At 41.6% G+C, this 15,762-nt stretch overlaps 1 protein-coding gene across 6 annotated transcripts in view; it reads right to left on the reverse strand.

Moving 5' to 3' along the window:
- Window positions 1-15,762, reverse strand: part of KATNA1 (katanin catalytic subunit A1) — a 54,345-nt gene that overhangs the window by 22,859 nt on the left and 15,724 nt on the right. For all 6 annotated transcript variants that reach the window (XM_055390823.2, XM_031012180.3, XM_031012184.2 and 3 more), the window contains exons 3-4: window positions 15,249-15,406; window positions 5,850-6,030 (exon numbers count right to left, since the gene is read on the reverse strand). In XM_055390823.2, coding sequence (XP_055246798.1) covers window positions 5,850-6,030; window positions 15,249-15,406 — 339 coding nt within the window. The remainder of the gene's footprint in view (window positions 1-5,849; window positions 6,031-15,248; window positions 15,407-15,762) is intronic.

The raw sequence follows: 15,762 nt of genomic DNA on the forward strand, positions 1-15,762 counted from the left end.
ATGTACTACTTAATACCACTGAACTGCACACTTGAAATATTTTAAATGGTAAATTTTATGTTATGTATATTTTACCACAACTTTTAAAAAATAAATAATTTTTAAAACTCAGTTGAATTTCTATAGCTTAACAATTAACATACAGACTGAAATTAAAAATACATCACTTTACAATCATTACAAAAATGAAATACTTAGGTATAAAATCTAACGAGACATATATATGACATGTACTAAAAACTATAAAACACTGGCCAGGCGCAGTGGCTCACGCCTGTAATCCCAACACTTTGGGAGGCCGAGGCGGGCGGATCACGAGGTCAAGAGATCGAGACTATCCTGATCAACATGGTGAAACCCTGTCTCCACTACAAATACAAAATATTGCCAGGCGAGGTGGCTCATGCCTGTAATCCCAGCACTTTGGGAGGCCGAGGCAGGTGGATCACCTAAGGTCAGGAGTTCGAAACCAGCCTGACCAATATGGTGAAACCCTGTCTCTACTAAAAAACACAAAAATTAGCTGGGCATGGTGACCTGCGCCTGTAGTCTCAGCTACTTGGGAGTCTGAGGCAGGAGAATCGCTTGAACCTGAGAGGTGGAGGTTGCAGTGAGCCAAGATCGTGCCACTGCACTCCAGCCAGGGCGACAGAGTGAAACTCTTGTCTCCAAAAATAAATAAATAAATAAATAAATAAATAAATAAATAAATAAATAATAAAATAAATAAATATATATACATATATATAAAATTAGCTGGGCATGGTGGCACGTGCCTGTAGTCCCAGCTACTCGGCAGGCTGAGGCAGGAGGATCGCTTGAACCTGGGAGGTGGAGGTTGCAGTGAGCTGAGATCGCACCACTGCACTCCAGCCTGGTGACAGAGCAAGACTCCATCTCAGAAAAAAAAAAAAAAAGAAAAAGAAAGAAAAAAAATTGGTTGGGCACAGTGGCTCACTCCTGTAATACCAGCACTTTGGGAGGTTGAGACGGGCGGATAACCTGAGGTCAGGAGTTCAAGACCAGCCTGGCCAACATGGTGAAACCCCGTCTCTACTAAAAATACAAAAATTAGCCGGGCGTGGTAGTGGGCGCCTATAACCCCAGCTACTCAGGAGGCTGAGCAGAGACAATTGCTTGAATCCGGGAGGTGGAGGTTGCAGTGAGCCAAGATCCTGCCACTGCACTCCAGACTGGGTGATAGAGCAAGACTTCGTCTCAAAAATAAAAAATAAAAAAAAGAAATAGAAAAGGAGAACCACAAAAGACTCCAAAGAGATCCTGAGCAAAAGGAACAAAGTTGGAGACATCACACTACTTGACCCTAAACTGCAATGCTCTAGTAACCAAAACAGCATGGTACTGGCATAAAAACAGACATACAGACCAACGGAACAGAATAGAGAATCCAGAAATCCATGTATTTACAGCCAACTGATTTTCAACAAAAGCACCAAGAACATACACTGGAGCAAGTGCAGTGTTTTTAATAAGTGGTGCTGAGAAAACTAGATATCCATTTGCAGAAATAAGGAGCTAGACCCCCTAACTCTCACCATATATAAAACCAACTCAAAATAAATTAAAGATATAAACGTTTACACCTGAAACTATGAAATTATTAGAAGATGACGTAGGAGAAATGCTTCAGGACATTGGTCTGGGCCAAGATTTTGGGAAGACCTCAAAAGCACAGGCAACAAAAGCAAAACTAAACAAATGTGATTATATAAAACTAAAATGCTTCTGCACAGTAAAGGCAACAATTAAAAGAATAAAGAGGCAACCTGTAGAATGGGAGAAAATATTTGCAAACTATTCATCTGACAAGGGATTAATATCCAGAATATACAAAGAACTCAAACAAGAGCAAAAAACCCCCCACAAATAATCCAATTAAAAAATGGGTAAATGAATTGGAATAGACATCTCTCAAAAGAAGACATATAAATGGCCAAGAGGCATATGAAAAAAAAATCCTCAATGTCACTAATCATCAGGGAATTGCAAATCAAAACCACCATGAGATACCATCTTGCCCTAATTAGGATGGGTGTAAGCAAAAAGACAAAAACTGCTGGGCGTGGTGGCTCACACCTGTAATCACAGCACTCTGGGAGGCTGAGGCAGGTGGACTGCCTGAGCTCAGGGGTTCGAGACCAGACTGGGCAACATGGTGAAACCCCGTCTCTACTAAAATACAAAAAATTAGCTAGGCGTGGTAGCGTGTGCCTGTAGTTGCAGCTACTCAGGAGGCTGAGGCATGAGAACTGCTTGAACCTGAGAGGCGGAGGTTGTAGTTAGCCAAGATGATGCCACTGCACTCCAGCCTGGGCAACAGAGTGAGACTGTCTCCAAAAAAAAAAAAGACAAAAACTAACAAATGCTGGTGAGGATTTAGAGAAAGAATTCATATACAAAGTTCTTGGAAATGTAAGATAATATAGCCACTATGAACAGTATGGAGGTTCCTCATGGGAGGAATAGGATTAATGAACATAGGAGTGCAGATATGTCTGACATATTCATTTCCCTTGCTTTGGATATACCCAGCATCAGGATTGCTAGATTATATGGTAGTTCTAGTTTTTGCTTTTTAAGGAACCGCCATACTATTATAAACACTATTCACAATAGCCAAGACATGGAATCAACCTAAGTTCCTATCGACAGATGAATGAATAAAGAAACTGTGGCATGCATATACATATATATATATATATTATATATATATTATATATATATATGGTGAAATACTACGTAACCACAAAAAAGAATGAAATTCTGTCATTCATGGCAACATGGATGAGTTTGGAGGATATCATGTTAAGAGAAATAAAGCAAGCACAGAAAGATAAATAACACATGTTCTCACTCATGACGAAGCTAAAAAAGTTGATCTCATAGACGTACAGAGTAGAATAATGGTTACTAGAGGCTGGGATGGGTAGGGGAAGGTGGGTTTATCAGACATTGGTTAACAAATACAAAAGTACAGCCAGATAGGTGGAATGAATCCTAGTGTTCTATAGTGCTATAGGGTGACTGCAATTACTATTATTTTTTAATTTTTTTGAGACAGAGTCTCACTTTGTCTCCCAGGCTGGAGTGCAGTGGTGCGATCTTGGCTCACTCCGCCTCCCGGGCTCAAGCAATCCTCCTGCATCAACCTCCCAAGTAGCTGGGATTACAGGTGTGTGCCACCACCCCGGCTAATTTTTTTTGTATTTTTAGTAGAGACAGGGTTTCACCATGCTGGCCAGGCTGGTCTCGAACTCCTGACCTCAAGTGATCTGCCCGCCTCGGCCTCCCAAAGTGATGGGATTACAGGAGTGAGCCACCATGCCCAGCCAGGTGACTGTAATTAAAAACAACTTATGGTACATTTTCAAATAACTAGAAAAACAGATTTTGAATATTCCCAACACAAAGAAATGATAAATGTTTGAGGTGATGGATATGTTAATTACTCTGATTTGATCATTACCCATTGTATATGTGTATTGAATTATCACAGTGTACCCCATAAATATGTATGATTATTATTTGTCAAATTAAAAATAACAAAAATTTTTAAAAACCAAAGCAACATCTACACTCAGCTTTTATAATTAATATAGAAGCAATACTGGCATTAGAAAATTATGATTTTGCAGTCAGTGCAGAAATAGCTGATTCAGACAAGAATCACTGGGTGCTAAAACTAGCAGATGAGATATTGATGAGAAACAGAGTATTTACATAGTCTCAAAGTACCTCCCACAAATTATTACAAGGGTCAAATGGTAAGTTTATTGTGGAGAGACCAAGCAGACACCACCTAACCAAGCGATCCAACTTATCACCAGTAATAGGACAAACAGAAATCCTATGCCTTCTTTTTTTTTTTTTGAGACGGAGTCTCACTCAGTCTCCCAGGCTGGAGTGCAGTGGCGTGATCTTAGGTCACTGCAAGCTCCGCCTCCCGGGTTCAAGCCATTGTCCTGCCTCAGCCTCCCGAGTAGCTGGGACTACAGGCGCCTGCCACCTCGCCCGGCTAATTTTTTTGTATTTTTAGTAGAGACGGGGATTCACCGTGTTAGCCAGGATGGTCTCGATCTCCTGACCTCGTGATCCGCCCAACTCGGCCTCCCAAAGTGCTGGGATTACAGGCGTGAGCCACCGCGCCCGGCCCTGTGCCTTCTTATATGATACACTGAGAGAAAAAAACCATACCAATGGTATGCCTGCCAAAAATGAATAATCTTTTTTTTTTGAGACTGAGTCTCGCTCTGTTGGTCAGGCTAGACTGCAGTGGTGTGATCTCAGCTCACTGCAACCTCCGCCTCCCGGGTTCAAGTGATTCTCTGGCCTCAGCCTCCCCAGTAGCTGGGATTATAGGTGCCTGCCAACATGTCCGGCTAATTTTTGTATTTTTAGTAGAGACGGGGTTTCATCATGTTGGCCAGGCTAGTCTAGAGCTCCTGGCCTCAAGTGATTCACCCGCCTCAGCCTCCCAAAGTGCTGGGATTACAGGCATGAGCCACCATGCCCGGCCAAAAAAAAAAAATGAATAATCTTAATCTAATCCTGAGGAAGTATCAGGCAAGCCCAAACTGAGGAATATTCCACAAAATAACTGGCCTGAATTCTTCAAAAATTCCAGTCCAAGAAAGGCACAAGCTGAGATGTTTGTATTAAAAGGGACTGAAGAAACATGATAACTAAATTCGATGTGTGCTTCTACATTGTAATCTGACCTAGCGGGGACAGAAGGGGGAAAAGCTCTATATGACATTATTGGGATAATTGGCAAAATTTTATAAAGGTCTGTGGATTAGATGAACAGTACTATAACAATGTAAAATTTACAGCTTTTGATAACTGTGTTTTTGTTTTTTTTTTTTTTTTCCTCAAGACGGAGTCTCGCTCTGTCACCCAGGCTGGAGTGCAGTGGCGCGGTCTCGGCTCACTGCAAGCTCCGCCTCTCGGGTTCACGCCATTCTCCTGCCTCAGCCTCCCGAGTAGCTGGGACTACAGGCGCCCACCACCATGGCTAATTTTTAGTAGAGATGGGGTTTCACTGTGTTAGCCGATAATTGTGTTGTTTTTACGTAAAAGAATGTCTTAGTACTCAGGATATACATTCTGAAATATTGAAGGTTAAAGGAGCATTATATATACAACTTAGTCTCAAATGGTTCAGGAAAAGGGTATACAGAGAAATAAAATGATAAGTCAAAAGGGGCATAATATTAATAATTGGTAAAACTAGGTAAAGTATATATGGAAGTTCCTTATACCATTCCTGCAAATTGTCTGCTAGTCTGAAATTATATCAAAATGTAAAGTTACCGAAAAAAGCCAAAATATTTGTTGAATTGCAAGTGGGGAAAATTCCAGCCTAGATGTAGTATAACTAAGGTTTTATTATAGCGCTGGCAAACTGATGACTACAGCTTATTGAAATTTGGGCTGGGCACAATGGCTCACACTTGTAATCCCAGCACCTTGGGAGGCCTGGCAGGGGGGCAGGGGGTGGGGCGCACAGATAACCTGAGGTAAAGAGTTCGAGACTAGCCTGGCCAACTTGCTGAAGCCCCATCTTTACTAATAATACAAAAATTAGCTCGATGTGGTGGCACCCACTTGTAACCCCTGCCACTCGGAAGGCCGAGATATGAGAATTGCTTGAACCCAGGAGGTGGAAGTTGCAGTGAGCCAAGATCATGCCACCGCACCCCAGCCTGGGCGACAGAGTGAGACTCTGTCTCAAAAAAGGAAAAAAAGAAAAAATAAACAAATTTGTACAGTCTTCATTTTTACGGTTCAAAAATAACTTTCATTTATAAAAATCAATTAACATTTACCTTTTCCTCTCTTCCTTTATTCTGTTCTTTCTTTTCACGACAACGAACAGCTTTCCCTCTGTCATTGTGAACATTCTGTGCAGATGAACGGTGAACTCTGACAGTTGTACTTGGACGATTACCATGTGATTTAGGGTCACTGTACTGAGAAGATTGGCGTTTTCTAGGTCCTGGTGAGGGTCTAATCAAACAAAAACTCATTAATATCATAATCAACTCCACATATGGATGAACACACATACTGTGTAAGTTAGAGTCTATGAACTAAAGAAGCCAATGCAACAACTGAACACAAGACACGACTGAATAAACTTCAGGATGTTAAAACCTAAGATCTAAAATTTAAATCTGGGCGAGGCGCGGTGGCTCACACCTGCAACCCTAGCATTTTGGGAGGCCAAGGTGGGTGGATCACTTGAGGTCAGGAGTTCAAGACCAGCCTGGCCAACACGGTGAAACTCCGTCTCTACTAAAAATACAAAAAATTAGCCAGGCGTGGTGGTGTGCACCTGTAATCCCAGCCACTCGGGAGGCTGAGGCAGGACAATCGTTTGAACCTGGGAGGTGGAGACTGGAGTGAGCCAAGATCATGCCACTGTACTCTATCCTGGGCAACAGAATGAGACTCCGTTTCAAAAAAATAAAAATAAAATAAAATTTAAATCTGACATATCTGTTGGTGATTTAATTAAAGGAATGCAGTATAGTTATATTACAGAAATAATGGAGGGGAAGTAATGGTCACCTCTACTTAGAAAGGAAATTGTTGTATATCAAAGATGAATGCATCTGATTGTTGGAAACTGAAAAAAAATTATCAGAGAAGAGTTTTATCGAGACAACCAGAATACAATACAAGTATTCAATTCACATTTATCCAGTGGTATGTATGTAATTTGGTACCATTTATTTAGAATATACAGATTGAGTATCCCTTATTCAAAATTTTGGGGACCAGAAGTGTTTTGAATTTTGGATTTTTTCAGATTTTGGAATATTTCCATATACATACCAGCTGAGCATCTCTAATCTGAAAATCCACAATCTGAAATGTCCCAATGAGCACTTCCTTTGAGCATGACCTTTGAGTGTCATGTTGGTGCTCAAAAAGTTTCAGTTTTTGAAACATTTTGAATTTTCGGATCAGGGAAGCTCAATCTATACCATAATTTTTGTGTTTTAATTAATAAAATTTAATCATTTTCCCATTTAAAAAACTGATATAGCACTAGCTATGAACAGTTACTAGAACTCATGTTCAGTGCTTTACATTTACATACATCACCTCATTTCACCTTTATGTATTTATTTATTATTATTATTATTTTTTGAGACAAGGTCTTGCTCTGTCACTGCAGCCTTGACCTCCCAAGCTCAAGCAATCCTCCCACCTCAGCCTCCCGAGTAGCAAGGACTACAGCCACGTGGCACCACACAAGGCTAATTTTTGTATTTTGTAGAGACAAGGTCTCACTATGTTGCCTAGGCTAGTATCAAACCCCTGGGCTCAATCGATCCTCCCACCTTGGCCTCCCAAAGAGCTGGGACTACAGGCGTGAGCCCCTGTGTTGGTCCTCATTTCATCCTTATTTCTATAACAGAATTCAGACTTCTCAAATATCTGTTAGGCTCCTACTCTGCTCCTAGATTTGGTTGCAGCCATTTACAAGGGGGAAAACAAACAAACAAAAAAGGAGTCCTATTCTCAAATAAACCACAGTATAGTTAAACAGACAGAAGCTATGTAAAGCTAGGCACGTATACTAGATGGTGTGAAACAGACCTAGCACCATGGCAATGGGAATGGCCTCATGAAGACAGAAAAGAAACTGGGACTGGAAATGCAGGAGTTGAACTAAACAAGAGGGTACAATTATAGACAGAACATCAATAAAGAAAAGCAAAGAAACAAAAATGAGCTTAATCCATGTAAAGGATAATAAAGACACCAGTCTAACACATAATGCTGAACATTAAGCGATAATACTGAGCAGAAATGGTTCGGTACATAGAAGATATGAATACCAGTTCAAGAGGCTTAGCTTTTAGCTAACTGCCAACAAGGATCCACTGAAAACATTTTAGAAAAATTAGTCTAATACTGAACATGATATACTGATAAAGAAAACACAGAAAGCAGTGAGATGTTTGTGATTACAAATATCACTGAGACATGAGATGAGGGCCTAGTTTAAGGGAGTAACAATGAGAAGAGTCTCAGAGACACTCTATTAGTAAAGACACTTCAGGCCGGGCACGGTGGCTCACAATCCCAGCAATTTGGGAGGCTGAAGTGGGTAGATCATGTGAGGCCAGGAGTTCGAGACCAGCCTGGCCAACATGGCAAAACTCCATCTCTACTAAAAATACAAAAAATTAGCTGGGTGTGGTGGCACGCACTGGTAATCCCAGCTACTCAGGAGGCTGATGCAAAAGAATCACTTGAACCCGGGAGGCAGAGGTTGCATTCAGCCGAGATTGCACCACTGCACTCCAGCCTGGGAAACAGACCACGACTGTCTCAAAAAGAAAGAAAAGACACTCCTAGGCTGGGTGCGGTGGCTCACGCCTGTAATTCCAGTACTGTGGGAGGCCGAGGCAGGTGGATCACCTGAGGTCAGGAGTTCAAGACCAGCCTGGCCAACATGGCGAAACCCCGTCTCTACTAAAAATACAAAAATTAGATGGGCATGGTGCTGTGGACCTGTAATCTCAGCTACTTGGGAGGCTGAGGCATGAAAATCGCTTGAACCCAGGAGGCAGAGGTTGCAGTGAGCCGAGCTCACGCCACTGCACTCCAGCCTGGGTGACAGAGCGAGACTCCATCTCAAAAAAAAAAAAAGACACTCCCAGATGTGGAAAGTTGAGAATGAGAATTTGGGAGGATGATAACACCAAACTAACGTGTATGTGACGCAATGATGGGGGTTCAATTTTGGATTCAGGAAATATTTCTGTGTATGTATTTTTCCCTTTGCTAGAGAAATAATACAAAATAGACACTGACATATAATAAAGTATAGTTGGCCTTCCATATCTGCAGATTCCACAATGTGGAGTCGACCAATTGCCAATGAAAAATATTTTGAAAATAAAGATGGTTGAGTCAGTACTGAACATGTACAAACCTTTTTTTTTGTCATTATTCTCTACATAATATAGTGAAACAACTATTTATATAACATTTACTTTTACATACAATGTTACATATAACATTGTATTAGGTGTTACAAGTAATCTAAATATGATTTAAAGCATACAGGAGGATGTGTGCAGGGTATGTGCAAATATACACCATCTGGCTGGACGCAGTGGCTCACGCCTGTAATCTCAGCACTTTGGGAGGCCGAGGCAGGTGGATCACCTGAGGTCAGGAGTTCGAGAACAGCCTGGCCAACATGGTAAAACCCCGTCTCTACTAAAAATACAAAAATTAGCCTGGCCTGGTGGCAGGCGCCTATAATCCCAGTTACTTGGAAAGCTGAGGCGGAAGAATCGCTTGAACCCGGGAGGCGGAGGTTGCAGTGAGCTGAGGTCATGCCACTGCACTCCAGCCTGGGCAACAGAGTGAGACTCCATCTTAAAAAAAAATAATGATAATTTCAACAACAACCCTTACTGTCATAGACTTACATATGTGTGTGTGTATAAGCGGTGCATCAAACAGTACATCAGGTAATATTAAGTGCTATCAAGAAGAATAAAGAAGGGGGCCAGGCATGGTGGCTCATGCCTGTAATCCCAGCACTTTGAGGCTGAGGCAGGTGGATCATTTGAGGTCAGGAGTTTGAAACCCGTCTGGCCAACATGGAGAAACCCCATCTCTACTAAAAATACAAAAATTTGGCTGGCCGTGGTGGCTCACGCATGTGATCCCAGTACTTTGGGAGGCCAAGGCAGGTGGATCACTTGAGGTCAGGAGTTCAAGACCAGGCGGACAGATCACTTGAGGTCAGGAGTTCGAGACTAGCCTGGCAAATATGGCGAAACCCTGTCTACTAAAAATACAAAAAAATTAGCTTGGCGTGGTGGTGCATGCCTGTAATCCCAGCTACTTGGGAGGCTGAAGCAGGAGAATCGCTTGAACCTGGGAGACGGAGGCTGCAGTAAGCCAAGATTACACCACTGCATTCCAGCCTGGATGACAGAGTGAGACTCCATCTCAAAAAAAAAAAAAAAAAACATTGCTGGGTAATTATTCCAGCTACTCAGGAAGCTGAGGCATTAGAATTGCCTGGACCCAGGAGGTGGAGGCTACAGTGGGCTGAGATGCACTATTGCATTCCAGCCTGGGTGACAGAGTGAGACTCTGTCTCAAAAAAAAAAAAGAAGGGAAAGGGGCTACAGGATCATCGGGGGTGGTTTTTAGGTGGCAAAGTCAGAGACAGACTTTCTGAGGTGACAACTGAGTAGAGACCTAAATGAAAGAAGGGAACAGGTCATTCAGCATTGGAGCTGAGGGAAAGGCAGGTGAAAGGAGTGAAGCATTTGTGGGCTGGGCTTGTTCAAGGCCACAGCACAGTGCCTGAGGGAGAGAGCTGTAAGAACTTAGGTCCCAGAGGCTGTGGCGAACCAGGTCTCATAGGGCTTGAAAGACATGAAAACTCTGGGTTTTATTCTGTGAGATGGGAAGATATTTGAGGGACATCAGCTGACATTTGAAAAGAATCACATCTAGTGGCATTTAAGCTATGTCTAACCTTTTCTATATAAGGCTTTAATGAACCTCCTTGTACTCACATTTTTTTTTTTGAAACGGAGTGTCTGTCGCCCAGGCTGGAGTGCAGTGGTGCAATCTCGGCTCACTGCAAGCTCCGCCTCCTGGGTTCACGCCATTCTCCTGCCTCAGCCTCCAGAGTAGCTGGGACTACAGGTGCCTGTCACCATGCCCGGCTAATTTTTTTTTTTTTTTGTATTTTTAGTAGAGACGGAGTTTCACTGTGTTAGGCAGAATGGTTTCCAACTCCCGACCTTGGGATCTGCCCACCTCGACCTCCCAAAGTGCTGGGATTACAGGCGTGAGCCACCGTGCCTGGCCTGTACTCACATTTTTTGTGTACAATTCTAGAAGAGAATACTGGATCAGTTGAATCTGTTCTTTAATGGTACTAAAATTTAGCTGATGATAAGGTTAGGATCACCAACATAGGTGAAGAAAGAATGACTCTCGGCCGGGAGCACAGGCTCACGCCTGTAATCCCAGCACTTTGGGAGGCCAAGGCAGGTGGATCACGAGGTCAGGAGTTCGAGATCAGCCTGGCCAACAAGGTGAAACCCCGTCTCTACTAATACTACAAAAATTAGCCGGGCATGGTGGCACACACCTGTAGTCCCAGCTACATGGGAGGCTGAGGCAGGAGAATTGCTTGAACCTGGGAGGCAGAGGTTGCAGTGAGCTGAGATTGTGCCACTGCACTCTAGCCTGGGCAACAGAGCGAGACTCCATCTCAAAAAAAAAAAAAAAAGAAAAAAAAAAGAATGACCCTCTTAAGCATGAGTACAAATAAAGACTAATAGAAAAATAAAAAGAATCTTAAAAGATGCCCAGTTAAGGGAGCAAGTAAAATAAATTATAGGAAGAAACAGATGCCACAAATAAAGTCAAAGAGGAAAACTTACCAGTAATCTAGAGCATTCAAAATCAGGAACAGAAAACAAAACTGAAGAAAGCAAGAAGCAATAAGAAGGAACACCATTTAGGGCTTAACTTCCCACCACCCCTCAGAGGAAATCCTCCCTCTCTGCTTGTGAGACTGAGGTGACCAAATACTTCATTAAATTCAGAATCAACTGATTTCCCACTGGGAACATCTATTTGTTGGAAAGATCTTACCAATAACTGAGAGGAGTTATAGGACTGTTAGAGGCTGAATGTTTGTGTCCTCCCCAAAATTCATATGTTAAAGCCCCAGTGCGCAATATGAATATTAGGAGTAAGGAAGTAAGTAAGAGTCCCTGATGTGAAAGAGCTCACTCACTCTCTCTGTCATGCGAGCACACAGAGAGAAGGTGGCTGTCTGCTCAGGAAGAGAGCCCTCACCTGGAACCAAGTTGGCCACATCTTGATCTTGGACTTCCCGGCCTCCAGAAGTGTGAGAAACAAATTTATGTTGTTTAAGCCACCCAGTGTATGGTATTTTGTTATGGTAGCCCAAGCAGACTAATACAAGACCCAAGTGATCATTCTCCAGAAGGAGAAAAGAGCAAGTAAATAAGAATAAAACAAATTAACAGACAAAAGCAAAAACACAACTTGACTCATCTATTAGTTCTACTTCTGAAACTAGGGGAAAAAATTATAAATGTGGAAAAACTTTTACTCACAACTATTCAGTGCCACTTTATTTATAATAATGAAAAAAGAAGGGAAAAAACATTAAGAGCATGGTTAACTATATAGGTTACATACCAGTCAGAACAGTGCAAATAACTCTTAAAAAACTGCAGAGAAAAAGATCTGACATGGTATATAAATCACAAATGTTTAAAATATGAAGAGCAAATTACTTAACCTATCTTAGCTTATCCTCATCAGAAATTGGGGCTAAAAAAATTACTACCTACCTTCTAAGGTGGTTTTGAGAATTAAATAATACATGTAAAACAACAAACACAGTACCTGGCACACAGTAATATGCAATGATTGTTGACTATTATTAGGATTTTTCTTAAAAGAGGGTACAATGTTGTAAATTATGGATATAGCACAACTACAACTATGAAAATAATGCATAAGAGAACAGAAGGAAACCAACTAGGATGACTATGTGATTTTCCCCCTACTTCAATGAATTTTTCTATTTTTCCTTAATGAGCTACTTACTGTGTTTTAGTGAACTATTATGTACTATAACAAGAAATGTAATTATGTGAAAGTGCTTATGAGGCAAGGGAAAAATTTAGTAAATATCCAAAGGATATCAGGAGTAACAGAACATTAGTACAGTCCTTTTACGTGGAGATTAAGAAAATAAAAGTTGCGTCTGGGTGCGGTGGCTCACGCCTGTAATCCCAACATTTTGGGAGGCCAAGGCGAGTGGATCACCTGAGGTCAGGAGTTCAAGACCAGCCTGGCCAACAAGGTGAAACCCCATCTCTACTAAAAATACAAAAATTAGCCGGGCGTGGTGGCACGTGCCTGTAATTCCAGCTACTTGGGAGGCAGAGACAGGAGAATTGCTTGAACCGGGAGGCGGAGGTTGCAGTGAGCCGAGATCGCGCCACTGCACTCCAGCCTGGGCGACAGAGCAAGACTCTGTCTCAAAAAAAATAAAAATAAAAATAAAAGTGGCTAAGAAATAATCAGTACTCATTAATTGATTTTAAATGTCAAGAACATGATGGTATGGGTCTTCTCAAAATGTGACCTATGGACCACCGACATCAGAATCACCTGTAGATTCTTGAGTTCTACCTGCTATCTACCATATCAGACTCTCTGGGAGTGATGCCCCTAAATCCACCTTTTTAATTAGAGATTGTTAGGACTGCTACAGCAGAGAGCCAGCTTTGTAATCATTATTATAAAACACAATATATCTAGGTTCAAATCCTAGCTCTACCAGTTATCAGTTTTGTGATAGTGGGGAAAAGTTACCCAACCTTATTGTACCTCAGCTGTCTTATCTGAAATACAGGGAAAATATGACTTATTTGGAAGGCTTATTGCAACAAATAAAATAACACCTATAGCCTAAAATAGTTCAGGACACTGTGGGTGTATAATGCAGTACCTGTATTGTAAAATACAACCAGGCCGGGTGTGGTGGCTCATGCCTGTAATCCCAGCACTTTAGGAGGCCAAGGTGGGTGAATCACGAGGTCAGGAGTTCGAGACCAGTCTGGCCAACGTGGTGAAACCCTGTCTCTACTAAAAATACAAAAAATTAGCTGGACATGATGGCAGGTGCCTGTAATTCCAGCTACTTGGGGGGTTGAGGCAGGAGAATTGCTTGAACTCAGGAGGCAGAGGTTGCAGTGAGCCGAGATCATGCCACTGCACTCCAACCCAGGTGACAGAGTGAGACTCCGTCTCAAAAAACAAATAAATTAAATAAAATAAAATGTAACCAAGGCTGGTCCGAATGTAGTGAGTTATCTCAATTGATTGTTCACAGTCAGTTACAGATCAAACTCCTTGTTCTATTCTTCCCCTCCTTCTCACTACTGCACTTAACTAGTCTTAAAAAAACAAAAAAAAAACAAACAAAAAAAACAAAAAAAAAAGAAGTAATCAGAGTTGCAACGACAAAATGTTAAAACTGAAAACAATCTGAGCAACATCTTAATGCAAGGTTAAAGGGCAATGAACCTGGGAAGTCATAAGTGTTCTTTCTAGAAAGGCATGACACAGTCAATATTTAAATCTATAATACAAACTAGGAAATCTATTATGTAAGTGAAATAGATAACATCCACCTGCACACTTGTCAGTTGAAAAATGTGCAGTAAAACTATGCATGATTGGCTAGTTACAGTATTTCAGTAAATATCAGTATCACTAGTTGTTCATTTGCTGGCACTTGGTAGTAGGAAGTTGGGGAAAAAAAGCCAGAGAAAACCCTAAAATTCAGAACATTTTATTTTTACTGTTCTCTATGAATTAAAAAGCCCATTTTTTCAATTTTAGCAAATTTAGAAAAATTTTCCATTTTTCATTATAGCTTGATGAAAAGAAGTATTCTGTGATCCCTGTTTGAGAACCACTGTTAGTCTAACTTCCTCTCTTTGCGTAAGAAAAATCTGAGGCCTGGCTGGGCACGGTGGCTCAGGCCTGTAATCCCAGCACCTTGGGAGGCTGAGGCAGGTGGATCACGAGGTAAGGAGAACGAGACCAGCCTGGCCAACATGGTGAAACCCCATGTCTACTAAAATACAGGTGGTGTGTGCCTGTAGTCCCAGCTGCTCAGGAGGCTGAGGCAGGGAAGTCACTTGAACCCGGGAGGCGGAGATTGCAGCGAGCTGAGATCGTGCCACTGCACTCCAGCCTCGTGACAGAGTGAGACTCTGTCTAAAAAAAAAAAAAAAGAAAAAAAAGAAAAATCTGAGGCCTAAAAAGGTTCTATTATTTTCCCAAAGCTACAGAGAGTGGCAAAGACAGACACAGAGCTTGGATATTTCAATTCCTAACCCCATTCTCCTTCCACAAGATAACACTGTCTCTACCACTGTAAGGTCATTCACAAAAGCATATTTTAAAATTATTCCTACCTAAATCCTATTTTTTGAAATAGGTCAAAAAGGCACAAGGTTCAAGACCAGTGAGTTATAAAAGAGAGAACGTTCAGTAAAGAAAACTCCCTCCCATTCCTGTCTCTCAGCCACCCCATCCTCCTCCTAGATATAATCAATGCTATAGGCTTCTTGGGATAACTGGTTTCTTAAAAGGTTTCCACTTACCTTCGTTCAACAGGTACAGGCATGGACCAGACTTCTCCCTCAGAAGCTGGAAGGTCATGCTGTGCCGCTTTCAAGGGAGTGCTGTCTAGTTTAAAGCTCTCTAGTGTTTTCATGATATCTTTAACATGTTTAGCTTCCACATTTATTTCCTGCCAAACCTGATTTCAAAGAAGAAGATGGATGTTTAAATTTCTATAATATATCACTGTCAAAATTAAATGAGGGCCATTTACTAGAGATGTTACAAAACTCCATTTTGATATCAGATATCCAGTAAACCACATCGAGATATTCTATCAAAATGTTAATAACAGTTTATTAAATTTATGTTTTCAATTGCAATTTTTTTTTTTTTTTTTTTTTTTTGGAGATGGAGTCTCACTCTGTCGCCCAGGCTGGAGTGCAGTGGCGTGATCACTCTTGGCTCATTGCAAGCTCTGCTTCCTGGGTTCAGGCCATTCTCCTGCCTCAGCCTCCCGAGTAGCTGGGACTACAGGCGCCCACCACCACGCCT

Source organism: Gorilla gorilla, chromosome 5 (genome assembly GCF_029281585.2).
Source record: "Gorilla gorilla gorilla isolate KB3781 chromosome 5, NHGRI_mGorGor1-v2.1_pri, whole genome shotgun sequence".
Taxonomy (NCBI): Eukaryota; Metazoa; Chordata; class Mammalia; order Primates; family Hominidae; genus Gorilla; species Gorilla gorilla.